This window comes from Patiria miniata, unplaced genomic scaffold (genome assembly GCF_015706575.1).
Source record: "Patiria miniata isolate m_02_andy unplaced genomic scaffold, ASM1570657v1 HiC_scaffold_29, whole genome shotgun sequence".
NCBI classification, from domain to species: domain Eukaryota; kingdom Metazoa; phylum Echinodermata; class Asteroidea; order Valvatida; family Asterinidae; genus Patiria; species Patiria miniata.
Genome location: NW_024037068.1, coordinates 13,302,895 through 13,324,799, shown reverse-complemented (window position 1 = coordinate 13,324,799; position 21,905 = coordinate 13,302,895). Strand labels below are relative to the sequence as shown.

Below are 21,905 nucleotides of genomic sequence, written 5' to 3'. Positions count from 1 at the left end.
TCCTAAACCAACCCATCTAGCTCCTGGTGTATCATCAACTGCGATGGAAACCTACAACAGACAAAGTGGCTAAGCTTTTTTTCTTTGGACTAATCATAGTCTCGAAAACTGTAGTCCGCTGGCTGGTAAATGTAATGTTAACTAGAAATAATAATGATAATGGACATTTATAAAGCGCAAACATAGCCACCATGAGGTGCTCACGGCGCTATACATAATTTTAAACAAAGCAAAACAGCAGCAAAAAATAACAAAATCAATATGAATTAAATAGACAATCTGAACAAAATTAAAGGTCAGCAACCAAAGAGCAGAAAAACAAAAATAAACATAACTGCACATGTATTATATGAAAGCTAACAGCATGAGATGAGTTTTGATAGATATTTTCGAGCTGGACACTTCATTAAATAGCTAAACGGGTGTTTCGAGAAACAGACAGAAAAACTGTTAAACAAAATCGTTGGAAATTTTAAATTTTGGACTTGCTTTAGTTTTTGCACATAACTTTTTATTTTTTTTTTACCAGGAAGGTATTTATAAATGACAATAAACATGTGCTTGGTCGTTATTAAACACTATGTTTAAGACTGGCTGGAGTTTGGAATGCTGTCTACGCCCCTCGGCGAAGCGCGTAGACCAATCGTGGCGATTGAGCCAATACCAACAGTTTGATACGGTCACATAACATCTACAGATTTGTCACAATGATACAGAATAATCTCTACACAATATTTATTAACTAAACTAATTAACATAAAAAAAACATTGAATGTGGATACTTCCGCTAACCCCAGATGTTATTATTTTCCCCGGATGTGATTGCCTTCATTTTTTTTTTTGAAATCACTTACTGGTTTTCAAGGGATTGAAATAATGTCGATGGCCCCTGTCACGTGACGAACTAATAAATTGTCAAATTGTCTCTAGTTGCATTTCGGGACACAGTATTTGATACTGCTGCGCCTATGGAGGGCGCCTGAAACAAAAGTGCCTTGAATGTTTGACAACGTCGATGGAGTCAGGTTGTTATTCCATGCACTGATTACTTTCCTGTTAAGATGGTTAAAAGTGAAAAGAAAATTGATTGACTTATTCTGCATTATATTCTCCACAGCCCAAGCATAGTAAGTTTGCCAGACATGCATGGTGCGTGTTTTTTTCAATTTCTAATTGCAGTTGACGTTGAGCCCAGTGCCGTGCAGCTTCTCCTTAATGAGGGCGTCCATGGCTTCGTTCTGTGCCACAGTGAAGTGGGACCTCCAATCACCAACCTTGCCTGCAAACGGGGAGAAGACGGGGGGAAATGAACGTGTGGTTTCATGGGATATGCCTACTGGGTGGATTACTTCACATAATATTGTGCGTTACTACCGCCCTATGGCCGGTAGTTAGTTTATCACTAAAATACGGTCGATCGAATTGTCTATCGTATCCTATATGTAGATATTACAAATGATACCTTATGGAGACACTCTCGAGTAAATTGGTTGATGTGACGGAGCATTGGATGTGCCATTATCGAAAGTTGCTTAATGATCCTTTGGTCAAAAAAATATTAATACAATTGACATGTTTTGGTGAATGTTTTAGGAATGCGGTTATGCAATACTGTTGGTGTGACAAGTCGGAACTGGCTAGCTCGGTGGTCGAGTGGTAAGGCGTCGTGTGCACTAGAAAGCAAGAGGTCGTGGATTCGAGTCCATCCGAGTGACTTTTTTCTTCCTTTAACTTTCACTCGAGATGTAAAACACTTTACATTAAGATGTTTTCTTAACGTCCGATCACTCCCTGAGCTGATGACGAAAACAATGTCTCACTAAGGGTACCGGATTTCCCATAATATATTAACCACCTGACTTAAGGAGGAAACTTACGGGCCGGTTCGAATCTGATAAAACAATATAAACTGTGGTTGCATCCGCCATGAAAACTCGTACCTTTTCTCATAAAAGAGGCTTTTTCGCCTGTGTCCTGGCCACCTGCATTCTCAATAAGTGTGTCCGGGTTTGCCATGGGGTTCTTTTTCATGTTGGCGAAGGTGCAGTGTTCCGTGATGGCGTCCAGTCTCTCGGCTGACAGGTTCTTGCCCAAGAACTGACTGATCTGCTCGACGATTCCTCTCAGGTCCTGCATAGATACGCAGAAGTATAGGGAGTCAGGTTCTTTCCTCGCCTTCCACCTCTGTGGCCCGGGTTCGAATCCACCCAGGTGTACATGCATGTGTACAGGGTTTTCATTTCAAACCTCATTCCCTACGTTTTGCCCAGGATTTGTGATTTTACCCCTGGAATTGAACAATTATTGTTTATGGTTTCTCTCAACAACCTTTACCCCCGACCTCCGAGCGTTGGCGGCTTTCCCACTTTTGATAATTCCTTGGCCACACAGCAAGAAATATGTTACAATAACACCAGCATAAATAAAGCTCATTGTCCAAATCCGATAGGTAATATTATTATTATTTTTTTAAGTGTCCCGATTTTTCTTTAGCTCTCACCCTCTTCATGTCTTCAAACCACAGGAGGAGGATGTTTGGTTCGTGTCTCTTCCTCCAGAAATATAGGTAATGCTCCCACCACGGACCGTACATAGCTGCAATCGAAAAGCCAGACAAATTAATTTAGGAATATTCCATTGAGACACAATAGAAGCACCAAGTTTTCGACGCCGTGCGGGACTTCTATGGCACCCTGTGGCAGTGCAACATACCTACTTACTTTTTCCTTCCAGCGCCTGATCGAAGAAATCCCCAAAAGTCTCGGCCTGTTTCTGCTGGGAACGGTCCATCATTCGCGTGAAGTAGAAGAACGAGACCACGAGGTCCTTGGGGTTGCGCATGACGTAGACGATCTTGGGTTTCTTTGTCCACATCTGAGGCGGCAGTAGCTGGCCCGGTAAATGAGACTTGATGACACGGGGTGATGGCATCTCAGCGACTATCTTGTGAATCGGAGGCATCTATGGGTGATTCCAATATTGAATCTAATGTTGAGAAGAAGTTACATTGGAGGGGGAAAATATGCACAATCCGCCCATATGGGACCTATGGAATCGTTTTGCCCCAATTTGAACGACCCTATATCTGTCAAGGTGTGTTAAAAGACAAACGTTACCTTTTTCTGTACATTTCTATTAAAGTGTCAATTTTTTTTTACGATACCCTTTAATGTGTTTTTTTTTTTGAGGGGGGGGGGATAATTTTTTTGTCCAACGATTTGACCTAGGTGATATGCATGTTCCTATTCCGAGGAGTATAATAGGGGTGAAAGTGGCGCCACCAACGTCAACATATTCCGTCTCCCCCTCCTCCCCCCCCCCAAAAAAAAGTGACAACAAACTTGTGAGCCCTCCCCCCCTCCCCCCCTCCCCCCCCCCCCCCCCCCACCTAAGCCAAATCCTGGGTGCATCACTACATTAGCCTTGTTCAGATATGGTGGACACAGCAGGGGGGTTCTATTAAGTTTGAATACATTTAACCAGAGGAGCACTCAAAACAAACAACACCCTGCTCTTACATTTTTCATCTTCAGGGCCGGCTCGGGCATACCGAACTCCAGGAAGGGAACCCGGAACACAGTGTGTCTCTTGTTGACTTCCTCCAGGTTCCCATCATGCATCACGCAGGACATGATCTCCTGGGTCCAAGTTGTGCCTGGTGGTTGGAGGAATTTTTTTAAAAATATGATTCATTACCAGGGCAAGTAGTGGGAGCGTATCATTATGATCATACTGCTCCCGAGATGGGCATGGTTGGAGGTTTCCAAATACTACCGGTACCTGCTTTGGGATACGTCACGATCCACGCGTCGTCCTCTCTGACCTCGAAGTTCTTGAGGTCACTCACGATCTGGTCATTCCCCGGAGGAAGCACGATACCGTCCACCACGGGTTTTTGGCGGGGCGGGAGGTCGGCCTGTGCCATCATTGATCGCATCATTTGCATCATTCCCTTATCTGTACGCCATTCGGAAACACATAGAGGGGAAGCAAAAGGAGATAGGGCTTAAAGACACACAGGATCAATGGCATCATTTTTTATACAAAAGGTCTACCTTAAAGGGGAGTCAGGTTGGCGTTGTGTCACTTTCCTTGCCTTCCACTGCTGTGACCCGGGTAATAGTCACGCCTAGGCCAAAGTGTGAATTGGGTTTTCAGTCCTTGCCTGATTCCGTGGGTTTCACCCAGAATATTCTTCTGGGCTGTTCACCACACCTCTATAACTGTAATTTCTTCTTATTGTCTTCTCTCCACAGATTTCTTCAGGCTTGCGAGCTACTGACTCGACTGCCTAGGGTGCTTTTGAGGAATCTTTGGTTTCATCACCGGAATAATTAATAATTATAATAAATATAATAATAATTGTACCTTCAGAATTATCATCAAAAACCTTACTTGGATTGAAGATCGCACTGGCCTTAACACCCCTTGACATTTTTGAAATTATACCGTCTGGTTTGCTGTCATGCAGACAAAATCAAGAAATGTAGGCGATTTCCAACGACCGGACAATATTGATTTTTGGACGCTAGGCAACACTTCACCTACTTTTTAGCCCAATTTACGGACAACTCACTCCCCCCGTTTTGGTTTTCAAATAATTTTCCATTGATATTTGTACAACTATGTCGGTAAGTAACTTTGTGAATTTTTATGAAGCTCATCAATATTGACGTTTGGCGAGAATATTTGATAATATCTGAGGAAAAAGTAAATGCGTGCAACTTTAGGGTAGGCGTATAATGGTAGCCAGTTTTGATCTTTATTATGTCCTCATAATCATGTGATATGCTTTAGAAAATGTTATTTAAGCAAGGACATGTAATAATTTACAGAAGAATTACAAAAAAATATATACAACTGTATATACTTTTCAAACATTAACAAAATATATACCCAGATATGGGATGACATATATTACACGTACTGTCGGTATTAACGATTTATGCATAAACAAATAGGCATAAGCCTACTGTATTTCCACCACTTGGATTATTTTATGACTTTTAGCATGTTATTCTAGGGACTCTAGGGAATATAGAAATGCACTTTTGGTGAAAAGCAATTGCAATTTGTGTGAGGTTCACTTAAGAAAGAACTATTTTGCCTGGTTTAAGTAGCAAGTGGGTGGTTTATACACCTGGTGAATAAACCACTGAAGTAAATCTACACCCATCAGACGAATACTTACATTCCTCAAGGGTTACGTACTTATCCATTGTGCGGTACGGTGGAAGTTCCCTCACGTTTATTATATTTCTGCGGAGTGAAATTTGAGTATATATTCAGATGACATCCACTATAAAAACATAAGCATGCAAGTATTTCAAATTCAGGACTCACAGAACTGAAAGTTTTAGACAACCACACATTACCCCCACCCGTGCCCAAACGTATAGGGGTACTTGTATATACCTATGTTCCCCAATACCAATGTTCCCAACCTTTACCCTAACCCTAACCCAAGCCCTAGCCCTTATCCTAATCCTAAAGATTTTGGGAAACATGAATAGGTATTGGGAACACAGGTATTGGGAAACATCGGATAGACCCCTAAACGTACTCACCGTGCCGGTGCAACAATATTGCGGGCCAATGTTTCAACCACACACGAACGCTCCCTGTATTCCGTACTCCGTTGAAGGCCAAGTGCACTCCCTCGTCCAATGCAACGCTTGTTATACGGTAGGCCTTGTTGCATGCAACCATCGAAGCTTATGTCAACACTGACTGATGAAATTCAATGGCAATGTACTTTGGTGCAGGGAAGGCGCGGGGTCAACTGTCATCGCAGTGTACAGTCTACCCGTCACGGTGGCCCATTCCGAACGCTGCAAGACCCCTCTCCAATGTTTCGTAGAGATGAAGCACACTTTGCATTTTAATTGTTATTTTTACAATTTCGATTTTTTTTTTAAATTCAAATTTACGCCTGAAGAATCTGATTTTAGCTCAAATATAAGCCTCTCAAAACGAAACATTCAATTGTATTCATGGAGTTACTAGCGAAGTTCATACTCGGCGCGAAAGCGAACGCGCTGCGAATTCAAAAAAGTTGAACACATTTCAATTCCGGCGAATTCCGGGCAGCGAATGCTTCGTAAAATCAAATTCGCATCGCATTCGCATTCGCGTGAAGTATGGGGGTTCGCTCATAAGTCTGGCGCCTCATAAGTCTGACGCCTCATAAGTCTGACGCCTCGCGGGTCTGAAAATTTGGACTTACGAGGCGTCGGACCTAGAGGCGTCGGACTTATGAGGCATAACATTTTATTTATTCCGCCTCATTGGCCTCATATTGAAAAAAAGAAGCCCAAAATGGCTACATATAGCTTATACGATATGTGCTTTTAAAAGGTGGAGGCCCTTTCTATTTGATTGTAATGGATAGTTGGCGACAAAACCTTCTTAAAGTGATTATTCAATACTTGTAAAGCTATTAAGCATCTGAACTTCTCAACCATTTTTTTTTAACAAATAATGTTATGCCTGAAACTGAGAAATAAAAGAACAATTGATGCAGCTTCAAAAAGGAAGCTGGCGGGGCGATCAACTGGATTACCTTTTTACTTAGCCTTATTATTATGGCTATCATTATTATTATTATTATTATTTATTTGACCCAAACGACATTACAATATTATAACATAGCACGAAATGGGAAAACACAATGACATAAACACTCAAATGAAAAAAAACACCAAATAACCAGAAAACAAAACAAACTTAATTATACAAACAAGATGAAAAAAAAAACAGGATAGAGTGGAGTACAGGATACTTTTTAGGGAATTATGTATTTTTCTAGCCTTTTTTTTGTATATCTATTTGTGCTTGTTAAACAATAAACTACACTTAAAAATTATGTAGCCATTGCCGGCAACATCAATTCAATTTGGCACAAATCTGGTAACATGCATTCTGCAAGTGTTAAACTGAGTTAATACATTTATCGGTGCTACATCCGAACATTTATAAACCACTGAGCGCATTTGCTTTGCGTTTAGAGGTCAACATTGTGCGGATCCTAACCAGATGATGTACAGAAACAGAACATGAACATGTCTGTGTGCATGTAGTTTTATTCAAAATAAAGTGTTTGGTAACCCTTAGCAGTCGCACTGCTAATATTCCATAGCGACAGCGCATTATTTGGACAGCTTAACTCACCACTAATTCAGCAAACTTGGAAAAAGAGGTTTTTCGGTCTTTTCTTTGAAATCAATGGTGCCCAATCATCCATGTCGAAGAGAGGCAAATACGGTATCTAATGAATGACCCTTTAAGACAGATACAACTTTGACATTTTTGAAGTTCATAACTTTTACATACTAGCAAATTGTTTTTCGATTACTTTTTTTTTTTTTTTTTTTTTTTTAAATACAATACACCCTGTATATTTGGTATATTAAATTGCGTGCTAAAAATCGAAGTTGAGCCCGGTACCGTGCAGCTTCTCCTTCATGAGGGCGTCCATGGCTTCGTTCTGTGCCACAGTGAAGTGGGACCTCCAATCACCAACCTTGCCTGCAAACGGGGAGAAGACGGGGGAAAATGAACGTGTGGTTTCATGGGATATGCCTACTGGGTGGATGAAGCCACTGCCCACGGACACGTGTACGTGTTCATCTTTTCAAACCGTGGACGAAAAATACCATAGAACAAAAGAGAACAATATCGTCCACGATTCCCAGCATATGTCCGCGATCGGGGTCGTGTACAAAACATATGGGAGTCTTCCTAGAAAGTGCAAACAAAAGCAGGACAATAGGACGTCCACAATCGACGGTGAACAGACGCTGCAGGACAAGGCCTTAATTTCTATGGTCGTCAAATGGCATATAATTATTACATAATGCTACCTTAGGAAGACACTCTCAGGTAAATTATTTGACATTAGGTAGCATCGGGCATTACGGAGACAATTGAATGTGCCAGTAACTATATGTATACAATTTATCGTCGAAAGTTGCTTAAAAGGAGCCTTGGGTGAAAAATAGCATAACTGAAAGGTTTTGCTAAACGTTTTTAGGAATGCGGTGATGAAAGGATTTTTTGGTCAGTGGGAATATCGCCCAAAGGTCAAAGTTTTGTAATATTAATATTACCAGTAAGTTACATTCCCATGGACATTATTTATGAGGAAGCCATTTTAGTTGTGTTCCCTGAATATATTTTATACATTGTGAACTGTTGAAGGAGATGGTACCAGACTATTTATGTATTCTAGCCTCACTTTCAAACATTAAGGTATGTTTAATCACAGCGTTTTAAATTATTCATCAGAGCAGACTGTTATTGATTTGTAACTAACTTAACGTCATTGCTTTGATTTCTCTTCGCAAGTTCCAATAATGACGATTTTACCTCGCTTTCAATTTAATACGGCCGACCCGTGAATAAAGCGAATAGTATTGTGCACACAATTTTTCCAACTTAAATGACCCCTAACCCCTATTTTCCCTTTATTCTACCCCACGAATGTTTGTATATTTATGTTTTGGACCACGATCAATCGATCTAGCCTTTTTTGCGACGGTGACATTTTGCCTCTAAATAGGAGTTGTGACACTAGGTAGACATAAAGATGTCTTCCTAATGTCCGGTGTCACCCTAAGGTTTTACTAATTACAAAAAATAATTTCCTGAAGTAACAGGTAATGCCTACAATTATTAATACGCGCCCTCTGTTGATAACACCGGAAATGCACACTATCAGTAATGAACCGCGTGACAAGATTAAACCTAAATTATGAGCGGGCGCCTTAATAAATCAAACACCAAACTTTCCGGGCTTTTTGGGCCCACTCGAATCTGATTTTAAAAATGTGGGTGCATACCGCTATGACAGACTCGTACCTTTTCTCATGAAAGACGTTCTGTCGCCTGTGTCCTGTCCACCTGGATTCTCAAAAACCGTGTCCGGGTTTGCCATGGGGTTCTTCTTCATGTTGGCGAAGGTGCAGTGTTCCGTTATGGCATCCAGTGTCTCGGCTGAGAGGCTCTTGCCCAAGAACTGACTGATCTGCTCGACGATTCCTCTCAGGTCCTGCATAGATACGCGGAAGTAGGGAGTCAGCTTTGCTCGGGTTCTCTCCTCGCTTTCCACCTCTGTGGCCCGGGTTCAAATCCACCCAGGTGTACATGCATGTGTACAGGGTTTTCATTCCCAACCTCATTTTCTACGTTTTGCCTAAGATTTGTGATTTTAACCCAGGAACTGAACATTTGTTTATGGTTTCTCTCAACAACCTTTACCCCCTGACCATCGGGCGTTGGCGGCTTTCCCGCTTTTGATAATTCCTTGGCCTCATAACCAGAAATAAATAACAACAATAGTACCAGCATAGAATAAAGCTCATTGTCCAAATCCGATAGATAATATTATTATTATTATTATTTTAAGTGTCCCGATTTTTCTTTAGCTCTCACCCTCTTCATGTCTTCAAACCACAGGAGGAGGATGTTTGGTTCGTGTCTCTTCCTCCAGAAATATAGGTAATGCTCCCACCACGGACCGTACATAGCTGCAATCGAAAAAGCCAGACAGATTAATAAATGGATAATACATTCAGACACACCGATAGAAGTACCAAGTTATGGACGCCGTGCGGGACTTCTATAAGGCACGCTGTGGCAGTGCCACATACCAACTTACTTTTTCCTTCCAGCGCCAGTTCGAAGAAATCCCCAAAAGTCTCGGCCTGTTTCTGCGGGGAACGGTTCATCATTCTCTTGAAGTAGAAGAACGAGACCACGAGGTCCTTTGGGTTGCGCATGACGTAGACGATCTTGGGCTTCTTTGTCCACATCTGAGGCGGCAGTAGCTGGCCCGGTAAATGCGACTTGATGACACGGGGTGATGGCATCTCAGCGACTATCTTGTGAATCGGAGGCATCTATGGGTGATTCCAATATTGAATGTAATGTTGAGAACGAGTTACATTGGAGGCGAAAAATACGCACAATCCGCCCATATATGGGCCCTTTTATGTAATCGTTTTTTCCCCAATTTGAACGACCCTAGACATATCTCTCAAGGTGTGTTAAAAGAAAAATGTATCTTTTCTCTTTACATTTATTTTAAGTGTCCAATTTTTACGATACCCTTTCATGTCTGCGTTCATGTACTCCGTCCATTAGCCCAGTGGCGCACCAAAAGGGGCGGGGGGCCGCTCGGGGGCTTGAGCCCCCTTCCCCAAAAATGTTGTCATTTTTTTTTTTTTGGGGGGGGGGGGTTAATGTTTTTGTCCCATGATTTGACCTAGGTGATATGTATGTTTTCTATTTCCAAGTAGTATAATGGGGTGTAAGTGGCGCCACGAACGTCAAAATAGTCCGCTTCCAAAAAAAAAAAAAACATTTGAGCCCCCTCCCCACAAAACTTGTAAGGCCCCCCCCCTACCAAATCATGGGTGCGTCACTACATTAGCCTTGTTCAGATATGGTGGAAACAGGAGGAGGGTTCTATTCAGTTTGAATACATTTAACCAGAGGGGCACTCAAAACAAACACCAATCTGCTATTGCGTTTGCTATATTATCTTCGGTAGGCTGAATAACCCTGACTTACATTTTTCATCTTCAGGGCCGGCTCGGGCATACCGAGCTCCAGGAAGGGAACCCGGAACACAGTGTGCCTCTTGTTGACTTCCTCCAGGTTCCCATCATGCATCACGCAGGACATGATCTCCTGGGTCCAAGTTGTGCCTGGTGATTGGAGGAAAAATCAACCTATGTTTTCGAAAACACCGTACACTATGACATTTACATTAGACTATGTCCCCCCCCCCAAAAAAAAAAAACACCTCGATTCACACCCCAATTCACATTAGGCTTCAACTGATGGGAGTATTGTTGACATGTTTCTTACATATGATTTTAGGCTTTGCATGGTGGAGTATCGGTATCGTTCGGTTTGCGGTAACACCTTGTGGTAATAACTACTGCTTAGAAGATACTTAGTTTCGAAAAGAAATGTCCTGCTCATTATCAACTTTCGCTATGTAGTTTTTGTTCTGATAAGAACAATCCTGCTTTAAGTTATAAACGAACTTGTCTTTGGTCTCAACGTTTCGACTTGCTTGCTCTAGTCTTCGTCAGGAGACATGTTTCTTACGTTCCATTATACAGTATGTCCCCCAAAAAGTGTCCGCCTGACTGTTTTTAACATAACTATGGAACCACGAGGTCAATTTTTAAAAATGTTACTTGATCAAAACAACATGTTGGGGAGCCTGAACCCAATTCCTTGCCTTAGTCAACTAGACGAACGGGATTTTACCCAGCTTCCATATCACAACACTCAAATTGATTCAGCAATAAAGGTTTTTTTGATAAGAATCTGATTAAACGAAAATTGCAGGGGCATTACAAGTTTGACAAAAGGTCTTACTTTGCCGTTCCCGTTCTACGTCCCTTCCGTCTATACCCTGAACATGGCAAACATACACAAACACTGATTTCGAGCATGGCCGGCTACCAGAATATCCCGCAACTTATTATACTGTGTGTGTTTTTTGTTTGTTGGGGTGTTGGGGTGTTTGTTTGTTTGTTTGTTGGGGTGGGGTGTATTTTTTTTTAATTTTTTTTTTTAAATATAATTCAGTACCAGGGCAAGTAGTGGGAGCGTATCATTATAATCATACTGCTCCCGAGTTGACCTGGTTGGAGGTTTCCAAATACTACCGGTACCTGCTTTGGGATACGTCACGATCCACGCGTCGTCCTCTCTGACCTCGAAGTTCTTGAGGTCACCCACGGTCTGGTCACTGCCCGGAGGAAGCGCGATACCGTCCACTACGGGTTTTTGGCGGGGCGGGAGATCGTCCTGTGCCATCATTGATTGCTTGTTCTGTATCATTCCCTTATCTGTACGCCATTCGGAAACACATAGAGGGGAAGCGAAAGGAGATAGGGCTTAAAGGCACACGGGACCATTGGCATTATTTTTATACAAAAGGTCTACCTTAAAGGGGAGTCAGGTTGGCGTCGTGGTACTTTCCTTGCCTTCCACTGCTGTGACCCGGGTAATAGTCAAGCCTAGGTCAAAGTGTGAATTGGGTTTTCAGTCGCTGCCTGATTCCGTGGGTTTTCCCCAGAATATTCTTCTGGGCTGTTCCTCACACCTCTATAACTGTAATTTCTTCTTATTTCTTCAGGCTTGCGAGATACTGACTCGACTGCCTAGGGTGCTTTTGAGGAATCTTTGGTTTCATCACCAGAATAATTAATAATAATAATATATATACAAATTGTACCTTCAGAATGATCATCAAACACCTTACTTGGATGAAAGACCGTACTGGCCTTAACACCCCTTGAAATTATTGAAATTATTCCGTCTGGTGTACTGTCATGCAGAAGAAATCAAGAAATGTAGGCGATTTCCAACGACCTGGCAATACTGACTGATTTTTGGACGTTAGGCAACTCTTTGCTTACTTTTAGCCCAATTTACGGACAACTCACCCCCCCCCCCCGTTTTGGTTTATAGCCTAAATATCAAGACTTTTTTTTTTTCAAATGATTTTCCATTTATATTTGTAAGGACAACTATACTCGTAAGTAACTTTGTGAATTTGAAGCTCCGATCAATATTGACGTTTGGCGATACTACTTGATACTATCTGAGGAAAAAGTAAATGCGTGCAACTTTAGGGTAGGCGTATCATGGTAGCCAGTTTTTATCTTTATTATGCCCTCATAATCATCCGGTCTCTGATATGCTTTAGAAAATGTTATTTAAGCAAGAACATATAATAATGTACAATAGAATTACCAAAAAATATATACAACTGTATATACTTTTCAAACATTAACAAAATATATACCCAGATATGGGATTAAATATATTACACGTACTGTCGGTATTATTGATTCATGCATCAACAAATAGACATAAGCCTACTGTATTTCCACCACTTGGATTTATTTTAGGACCTTTAGCATGTTATTCTAGGGACTCTAGGGAATATAGAAATGCACTTTTGGTGAAAAAAAGGCAATTTGTGTGAGGTTCACTTAAAAAAGAACTATTTTGCCTGGTTTAAGTAGCAAGTGGGTGGTTTATACACCTGGTGAAGAAGGCATGAGCTATTAAACCACCCAAGTAAATCTACACCCATCAGACGAATACTTACATTCCTCAAGGGTTACGTACTTATCCATTGTGCGGTACGATGGAAGTTCCCTCACGTTTATTATATTTCTGCGGAGTGAAATTTGAGTATATAGTCAGAAGAAATCCACTATAAAAAAACATAAACATGCAAGTATTTCAAATTCAGGACTCACAGAACTGAAAGTTTTAGACAACCACACATTACCCACACCCGTGCCCAAACGTAAAGGGGTGAATACCTATGTTCCCCAATACCAATGTTCCCAACCCTTACCCTAACCCTAACCCAAGCCCTAGCCCTAATCCTAAAGATTTTGGGGAACATAGGATAGGTATTAGGGAACATAGGTATTGGGAAACATCGGATAGACCCCAAACGTACTCACCGTGCCGGTGCAACAATATTGCCGGTCAATGTTTCAACCACACACGAACGCTCCCTGTACTCCGTACTCCGTTATGTAAGTGAAGGCCAAGTGCACTCCCTCGTCCTATGCAACGCTTGTTATACTGTAAGCCTTGTTGCATGCAACCATCGAAGCTTAATAATGTCAACACTGACTGATGAAATTCAATTAGGAATCAATTAGGAATCAACTGTACACACTCTTAAAACATCCTATAATACATGCAAGAAAGCTTTGCTGCTAACTTTCATATCAAACTTAAATGTTTATGATTATATTGAGCATTATTTTAAGTAATCCCGTTTCTAAACACCCCTATGCTGCGTGTGGTGTAGGACGCTAGCTGAAATGGATTTCATCACTGCTCCCTTCTCGTTGTGAATGCGAAATTGAAGGGTCCAAGCCGATTACCAGTCACCAGTCCGTTTCGCTTAATGTGAAGGCAATACGTACGTACGCGTTTGGGGTCTGAATAACCAACAAAAATGAAATGTAAGCATCTAGAAAGCGTAATTCTTCAAACTACATTTCACAAGTTGGCCATCTTTTTCATGTGTTTCTTGAAAGACAAGGACAAGTATCGGAGTATGTGTATGTATAAGCCTATTAAAGAAATGCAGATGCAGGCAAAAAGTTGGAAAACACATTCGAGGGTTTCTTGATTTCTGAAACCCTGCAAATAAAAAAAAATCAAAATCTTTCATAAAATCCCGAAGTGATTTAAAACGTAAATTAATAAATACGGCCAATACTTAACGTTAATGACTGAAAACTAAAAACAAAAACCTTAAAGTATTACTTTTCACTCCATAGTTTATTACGCCCAGCGGGCCGAAACAAGCAAAACAGCAGCAAAAATGAAGTAAACAAAATCCATATGTATTAAATAGACAATCTGGACACAATTAAAGGTCATCAACAAAATAGCAGAAAAACAAAATAAACATAACTGCACATGTATTATATGAAAGCAAGCAGCATGCGATGAGTTTTGAGAGATATTTTCGAGCTGCACACTCCATTAAATAGCTAGACGGGTTTTTCGAAAAACAGACAGAAAACTGTTGAACAAAATCGTTGGAAATTTTATATTTTGGACTTGCTTTAGTTTGTGCACAGAATTTAATTTTTTTTACCAGAAAGGTATTAATGAATGACAATAAACATGTGCTTGGTCGGTATTAAACACTATGTTTAAGACTGGTTGTAGTTTTGAATGATGTAGACCAATCGTGGCGATTGAGCCAATACCAACAGTTTGATACGGTCACATAACATCTTCAGATTTGTCACAATGATACAGAATAATCTCGACATAATATTTATTAAACTAAACTAATTAACATTAAAAAAAAATTGAATGTGGATACTACTGCTAACCCCAGATATTATTATTTTCCCTGGATGTGATTGCCTCCGGTTTTTTTTTTAAATCCTTGTCACTAACTGGTTTTCAAGGGATTGAAATCATGATAATGTCGATGGCCCCTGTCACGTTACCCAGGTACCGTGACGAACTAATCAATTGTCTAAATTGTCTCTAGTGACATTTCGGGACACCTTATTTGATACTGCTGCGCCTGTGGAGGGCGCCCCAAACAAAAGTGCCTTGAATAGTTGACAACGTCGATCGAGTCAGGTTGTAATTCCATGCACTGATTACTTTCCATAAGATGGTTAAAAGTGCAAAAATGTTGATTGACTGATTCTACATTATATCCTCCACACCCAAAGCATAGTGTTTTCCAGACACGGTGCGGGTTTTCCAATTCCTAGGTGCAGTCGACGTTGAGCCCAGTGCCGTGCAGCTTCTCCTTCATGAGGGCGTCCATGGCTTCGTTTTGTGCCACAGTGAAGTGGGACCTCCAATCACCAACCTTGCCTGCAAACGAGGAGAATACCGGGGAAAATTGAAGGTGTGGTTTCATGGGATAGAATGGTACCTTAAGGAGACACTTCACTAGAAAATTGTTTGATGTGAGGAAGCATTGAATGTTCCAGCAACTACCACATTTTTTCGAAAGTTGCTCAAAAATCCTTTGGTCAAAAAGTTTGATTGTCAGGTTTAGGGTGAATGTTTTCAGGGAATGTTTTCAAAAAGGTGGTTATGAAATATGTTGTTGTTGTTGTGGACAAGCCGGGACCGGCTAGCTCGGTGGTCGAGTCGTAAGACGAGGTCTGCACCAGAAAGCAGCCGATCGTGCGATCGAGTCCCACCCGAGTGATTGTTTTTCTTCTTCTAGCTTTCACTGGAGATAACACGCTGAATATGTAGTCTTTATACGTCGATGAAGGGCAACAACAAATATTACTAGTACTGATAGCTGAGGAAAATATAATAAGAGAGGGTTCTGCTCATACTTTAATTACCCCTCATCCCCTGATCACATACCTTTTGGTAAAGAGCAATCGATGCAGACTTTTTGCAACGCTGATATTTTGCCTCTAAATAGGAGTTGTGACATTAGGAAGACGTTAAGATGTATCTTTAATGTCCGGTGTTTCCTTGGGGTCTAACTAATGACGAAAACAATGTCTCCTTAAGGGTACAGGTACATTCCCATAATAAACGAACCACGTGACAAGGAGCAAAGGCAAATAAAGAACGGGGCGCCTTAATAATTCGAACACCAATTACGGGCCTGTTCGAATCTGATAAAAAAAATGGATGCATGCTGCTACGAAAACTCGCACCTTTCCTCATAAATGAGGCTTTTTCGCCTGTGTCCTGGCCACCTGTATTCTCAAAAATCGTGTCCGGGTTTGCCATGGGGTTCTTCTTCATGTTGGCGAAGGTGCAGTGTTCTGTGATGGCGTCCAGTGTCTTGGCTGAGAGGCTCTTGCCCAAGAACTGACTGATCTGCTCGACAATTCCTCTCAGGTCCTGCATAGATACGCGGAGGTATAATATAGGGAGTCAGTTTCTTTCCTCGCCTTCCACCTCTGTGGCCCGGGTTCGAATCCACCCAGGTGTACATGCATGTGTACAGGGTTTTTATTTCAAACCTCATTCCCTAGGTTTTGCCCAGGATTTGTGATTTTACCCCTGGACCTGAACAATTGTTTATGGTTTCTCTCAACAACCTTTACCCCCGACCTTCGAGCATTGGCGGCTTTCCTGCTTTTGATAATTCCTTGGCCGCACAACCAGAAATAAATTACAACAATAATACTAGCATAAATAAAGCTCATTGTCCAAATCCGATAGGTAATATTATTATTATTATTTTAAGTGTCCCGATTTTTCATTAGCTCTCACCCTCTTCATGTCTTCAAACCACAGGAGGAGGATGTTTGGTTCGTGTCTCTTCCTCCAGAAATATAGGTAATGCTCCCACCACGGACCGAACATAGCTGCAATCGAAAAAGCCAGACAGATTAATAAATGGATAATACATTCAGACACACCGATAGAAGTACCGAGTTATGGGCGCCGTGGACGTACGTGGCAGTGCCACATACCAACTTACTTTTTCCTTCCAGCGTCAGTTCGAAGAAATCCCCAAAACTCTCGGCCTGTTTCTGAGGGGAACGGTTCATCATTCGCGTGAAGTAGAAGAACGAGACCACGAGGTCCTTGGGGTTGCGCATGACGTAGACGATCTTGGGTTTCTTTGTCCACATCTGAGGCGGCAGTAGCTGGCCCGGTAGATGCGACTTGATGACACGGGGTGATGGCATCTCAGCAACTATCTTGTGAATTTGAGGCATCTAGGGGTGATTCCAATATTGAATCTAATGTTGGGAACGAGTTACATTGGAGGGGAAAAATACGCACAATCCGCCCATAATTATGGGCCCTATATGTAATCGTTTTTGCCCCATTTGAACGACCCTAGACATATCTGTCAAGGTGTGTTAGAAGAAACATTTATTTACATTTATTTTAAGTGTCAAATTTTCACGATACCCTTTCATGTCTGCGTTAATGCACTCTGTCCATTAGCCCAGTGGCGCGCCAAAAAAAAGGGGGGGGCGACTCGGGGGCTTGAGCCCCCTTCCCCACAAATGTTGTCAATTTTTTTTGGGGGGGGGGGGGTTAATGTTTTTGTCCCACGATTTGCCTAGGTGATATGTATGTTTTCTTTTTCCAAAAAGTATAATGGGGTGTAAGTGGCGCCACGAACGTCAAAATAGACCGCCCACCCCCCCCCCAAAAAAAAAAAATTGACAACAAAATATTTGAGCCCCCCTCCCCACAAAACTTGTGAGCCCCGACTTACATTTTTCATCTTCAGGACCGGCTCGGGCAAACAGAGCTCCAGGAAGGGAACCCGGAACACAGTGTGTCTCTTGTTGACTTCCTCCAGGTTCCCATCATGCATCACGCAGGACATGATCTCCTGGGTCCAAGTTGTGCCTGGTGGTAGGAGGAAGAATCATCCTATGTTTTCGAAAACACCTTACACTACAACATTAACTTTAGAGTATGTGTCCCCCCCCCCAAAAAAAAAAAAAAAAAAAAATCAACACCCCGATTCACACCCCAATTCACATTAGGCTTCAACTGATGGGAGTATAGTTCACATGTTTCTTACATATGATTTTAGGCTTTGCATGGTGGAGTATCGGTATCGTTTCGGTTTGCGGTAACACCATGTGCTAATAACTACTGCTTAGAAGATATTTAGTTCTGAAAAGAACTTGTCCTGCTTATTATCAACTTTCGCTATATAGTTTTTGTTCTGATAAGAACAATCCTGCTTTAAGTTCTAAACGAACTTGTCTTTAGTCTCAACGTTTCGACTTGCTTGCTCTAGTCATCGTCAGGAGACATGTTTCTTACGTTCCATTATACAGTATGTCCCCCCAAAAAGTGTCCGCCTGACTGTTTTTAACATCACTATGAAACCACGAGGTCAATTTTAAAAAATGTTACTTGATCACAACATGTTGGGGACCCTGAACCCAATTCCTTAGACGAACAGGATTTTACACAGCTTCCATATCACAACACTCAAATTGATTCAGCAATAAAGTTTATTTATACGAATCTGATTAAATGAAAATTGCACGGGCATTACAAGTTTGACAAAAAGTCTTTCTCTGCCGTTCCCGTTCCACGTCGCTTCTGTCTATACCCTGGACATGGCATACAAAAACAAACACTGATTTCGGGCATGGCCGGCGACCAGACTATCCCGCAACTTGTTATACTGTGTGTTTTTGTTTTGTTTTTTGTTTGTTTGTTTTGTGGGTTTTTTTTGTTTGTTTTTTTTAAATATAATTCAGTACCAGGGCAAGTAGTGGGAGCGTATCATTATGATCATACTGCTCCCGAGTGGACATGGTTGGAGGTTTCCAAATACTACCGGTACCTGCTTTGGGATACGTCACGATCCACGCGTCGTCCTCTCTGACCTCGAAGTTCTTGAGGTCACTCACGATCTGGTCAGTCCCCGGAGGAAACACGATACCGTCCACCATGGGTTTTTGGCGGGGCGGGATGTTGGCATGTACCATCATTGGTTGCATCTTCTGTACCATTCCCTTATCTGTACGCCATTCGGAAACACATAGATGCGCTTAAAGGCATACAGTATCATCGGAATTATTTTTATACAAAAGGTATATACCTTAAAGGGGAGTCAGGTTGGCGTTGTGTCACTTTCCTTGCCTTCCACTGCTGTGACCCGGGTAATAGTCCAGCCTAGGCCAAAGTGTGGATTGGGTTTTCAGGCCTTGCCTGATTCCGTGGGTTTTCCCCAGAATATTCTTCTGGGCTGTTCCTTACACCTGTATAACTGAAATTTCTTCGTATTGTCTTCTCTCCACAGATTTCTTCAGGCTTGCGAGCTACTGACTCGACTGCCTAGGGTGCTTTTGAGGAATCTTTGGTTTCATCACCGGAATAATTAATAATAATAATAAATATAATAATTGTACCTTCAGAATTATCATCAAAAACCTTACTTGGATTGAAGATCGCACTGGCCTTAACACCCCTTCAAATTATTAAAATTGTTCCGTCTGGATTACTGTCATGCAGAAGAAATCAAGAAATGTATGCGATTTCCAACGACCTGGCAATATTGACTGATTTTTGGACGTTAGGCAACACTTCGCCTACATTTTAGCCCAATTTACGGACAAATCAACCCCCCCCCCCCCGTTTTGGTTAATAAGCTAAATATCAAGACATTTCCCCCCCCCCCATTTTTCAAATGATTTTTCTTTTATATTTGTAACGACAACTATGCCAGTAAGTAACTCTGTGAATTTGAAGCTCATCAATATTGACGGTTGGCGAGACTACTTGATAATATCCGAGAAAAAAAAGTAAATTCCTGCAACTTTAGGGTAGACGTATAATGGTAGCCAGTTTTTTTCTTCTTTATTATGTCCTCATAATCATCCGGTCTCTGATATGCTTTAGAAAATGTTATTTAAGCAAGGACATGTAATAATTTACAGTAGATTTCCAACAAAATATATACTTTTCAAACATTAACAAAATATATACCCAGATATGGGATTAAATATATTACACGTACCGTCGGTATTAATGATTGATGCATAAACAAATAGGCATAAGCCTACTGTATTTCCACCACTTGGATTTATTTTAGGACTTTTAGCATGTTATTCTAGGGACTCTAGGGAAAATAGAAATGCACTTTTGGTGAAAAAAAAATGCACTTTGAATGAGGTTCACTTAAAAAAGAACTATTTTGCCTGGTTTAAGTAGCAGGTTGGTGGTTTATACACCTGGTGAAGAAGGCAAGAGCTATTAAACCACCGAAGTAAATCTACACACATCAGACGAATACTTACATTCCTCAAGGGTTACGTACTTATCCATTGTGCGGTGCGGTGGAAGTTCCCTCACGTTTATTATATTTCTGCGGAGTGAAATTTGAGTAGATAGTCAGATGACATCCACTATAAAAAAAACATAAACATGCAAGAATTTCAAATTCAGGACTCACAGAACTGAAAGTTTTAGACAACCGCACATTACCCACACCCGTGCCCAAACGTATAGGCGTGTATACCTATGTTCCCCAATACCAATGTTCCCAACCCTTACCTTAACCCTAACCCGAGCCCTAGCCCTAACCCTTATCCTAATCCTAAAGATTTTGGGGAACATAAATAGGTATTGGGAACATAGGTATTGGGAAACATCGTATAGACCCCAAACGTACTCACCGTGCCGGTGCAACAATATTGCGGGCCAATGTTTCAACCACACACGAACGCTCCCTGTACTTCGTACTCCGTTGTGTAAGTGAAGGCAAAGTGCAATCCCTCGTCCAATGCAACGCTTGTTATACTGTAAGCCTTGTTGCATGCAGCCATCGAACCTTATGTCAGCACTGACTGATAATGACAATGTACTTTGGTGCAGGGAAGGCGCGGGGTCAACTGTTATCGCAGTGTACAGTCGACCCGTCACGGTGGTCCATTCCGAAAACTGCAAGACCCCTCTCCAATGTTTCGTAGAGATGAAGCACACTTTGCATTTTGATTGTTATTTTTACGATTTAAGTTTTTTTTTAATTCAAATGTACCCCTGAAGAATCTGATTTTAGCTCAAAGATAAGCCTCTCAAAACGAAACATTCAATTGTATTGATGGAGTTATTAGTCGAGTTCATACTCGGCGCGAAAGCGAACGCGCTGCGAATTCATAAAAGTTGAACACATTTCAACACCGGGGAATTCCGGGCAGCGAATGCTTCGTAAAATAAAATTCGCATCGCATTCGCATTTGCGTGAAGTAGGCCCTATGGGGGTCCGCTCATAAGTCTGGCGCCTCATAGGTCCGACGCCTCGGTCTGAAAATTCGAACTTGTGGGGCGTCGGACCTAGAGGCGTCGGACTTATGAGGCATAACATTTTATTTATTCCGCCTCATTGGCCTCATATTGAGAAAAGAAGCCCAACATGGCTATATTTAGCTTACACGATATGTGCTTTTAAAAGGTGGAGGCCCTTTTTATTTGACTGTTCTTGATAGTTGGCGACAAAACCTTCTTAAAGTGATTATTCAACACTTGTAAAGCTATTAAGCATCTGAACTTCTCAACCATTTTGTGACATTTTGTGAACAATTGATGCAGCTTCAAAAAGGAAGCGGGCGGGGCGATCAACTGGATTACCTTTTTACGTAACCCTATTATTATGGCTGTAATAGGGCGACAGGTTTTGCGAACTCTGTCAACAATAGGGCGATACACCTTATTGAGGCGACAAAATAACTGTCGCCCTTTTATGTAAACGACCCTTAGGACAAGGAATTTTGCTGTCGAAAACCATCTAGATCGATTCCTCATGGTCCAATTAGTATAAATACTAAATTTCGTGGAAAAAACATAAGGTAAACTTGGGTTAGGTGACAGTTTAGGTTTGTGCACAAGTCTATGGGAAAGTC

At 41.4% G+C, this 21,905-nt stretch overlaps 3 protein-coding genes across 4 annotated transcripts; all 3 read right to left on the bottom strand.

Moving 5' to 3' along the window:
* Positions 1 to 632: 632 nt before the first annotated feature.
* On the bottom strand, positions 633 to 5,635 carry LOC119735525 (sulfotransferase 1C2-like). Its single transcript, XM_038209258.1, has 8 exons — positions 5,568 to 5,635; positions 5,192 to 5,259; positions 3,781 to 3,957; positions 3,519 to 3,655; positions 2,721 to 2,961; positions 2,501 to 2,595; positions 1,941 to 2,130; positions 633 to 1,279 (listed from the first exon to the last, which is right to left on the bottom strand). Exons 2-8 carry the CDS (start codon positions 5,217 to 5,219, stop codon positions 1,170 to 1,172), a joined length of 978 nt encoding a protein of 325 aa, XP_038065186.1. The 5' UTR covers positions 5,220 to 5,259; positions 5,568 to 5,635; the 3' UTR covers positions 633 to 1,169.
* Positions 5,636 to 7,001: 1,366 nt separating this feature from the next.
* Positions 7,002 to 11,838, bottom strand: LOC119735187 (sulfotransferase 1C2-like). Its single transcript, XM_038208893.1, has 6 exons — positions 11,694 to 11,838; positions 10,573 to 10,709; positions 9,659 to 9,899; positions 9,433 to 9,527; positions 8,860 to 9,049; positions 7,002 to 7,527 (listed from the first exon to the last, which is right to left on the bottom strand). Exons 1-6 carry the CDS (start codon positions 11,836 to 11,838, stop codon positions 7,421 to 7,423), a joined length of 915 nt encoding a protein of 304 aa, XP_038064821.1. The 3' UTR covers positions 7,002 to 7,420.
* Positions 11,839 to 14,316: 2,478 nt separating this feature from the next.
* LOC119735523 (sulfotransferase 1C2-like) lies at positions 14,317 to 21,780 on the bottom strand. 2 transcript variants are annotated; one of them, XM_038209253.1, is made up of 8 exons: positions 20,682 to 21,780; positions 20,304 to 20,411; positions 18,848 to 19,024; positions 17,753 to 17,889; positions 17,000 to 17,240; positions 16,789 to 16,883; positions 16,224 to 16,413; positions 14,317 to 15,411 (listed from the first exon to the last, which is right to left on the bottom strand). In XM_038209253.1, exons 2-8 carry the CDS (start codon positions 20,329 to 20,331, stop codon positions 15,302 to 15,304), a joined length of 978 nt encoding a protein of 325 aa, XP_038065181.1. In that variant the 5' UTR covers positions 20,332 to 20,411; positions 20,682 to 21,780; the 3' UTR covers positions 14,317 to 15,301. The 2 variants fall into 2 exon arrangements, with proteins under 2 accessions (XP_038065181.1, XP_038065180.1); XM_038209252.1 differs by having other exon boundaries at positions 20,304 to 20,371; positions 20,682 to 21,779.
* Positions 21,781 to 21,905: the final 125 nt, after the last annotated feature.

What these genes read in the sequence shown, in the direction of transcription:
- LOC119735525 (XM_038209258.1), bottom strand. Translation starts at nt 5,219, where the DNA reads ATGGATAAGTACGTAACCCTTGAGGAAT. An exon ending in GTACGTAACCCTTGAGGAAT is followed by an intron (nt 3,958 to 5,191) that starts GTAAGTATTCGT and finishes AATGGCGTACAG; the next exon opens with ATAAGGGAATGATGCAAATG. An exon ending in AGCCTCTTTTATGAGAAAAG is followed by an intron (nt 1,280 to 1,940) that starts GTACGAGTTTTC and finishes CCCCGTTTGCAG; the next exon opens with GCAAGGTTGGTGATTGGAGG.
- LOC119735187 (XM_038208893.1), bottom strand. Translation starts at nt 11,838, where the DNA reads ATGGCACAGGACGATCTCCCGCCCCGCCAAAAACCCGTAGTGGACGGT. An exon ending in ACTGGCGCTGGAAGGAAAAA is followed by an intron (nt 9,528 to 9,658) that starts GTAAGTTGGTAT and finishes TTTCGATTGCAG; the next exon opens with CTATGTACGGTCCGTGGTGG. An exon ending in GGTTTGAAGACATGAAGAGG is followed by an intron (nt 9,050 to 9,432) that starts GTGAGAGCTAAA and finishes GTATCTATGCAG; the next exon opens with GACCTGAGAGGAATCGTCGA.
- LOC119735523 (XM_038209253.1), bottom strand. Translation starts at nt 20,331, where the DNA reads ATGGATAAGTACGTAACCCTTGAGGAAT. An exon ending in GTACGTAACCCTTGAGGAAT is followed by an intron (nt 19,025 to 20,303) that starts GTAAGTATTCGT and finishes AATGGCGTACAG; the next exon opens with ATAAGGGAATGGTACAGAAG. An exon ending in ACTGACGCTGGAAGGAAAAA is followed by an intron (nt 16,884 to 16,999) that starts GTAAGTTGGTAT and finishes TTTCGATTGCAG; the next exon opens with CTATGTTCGGTCCGTGGTGG.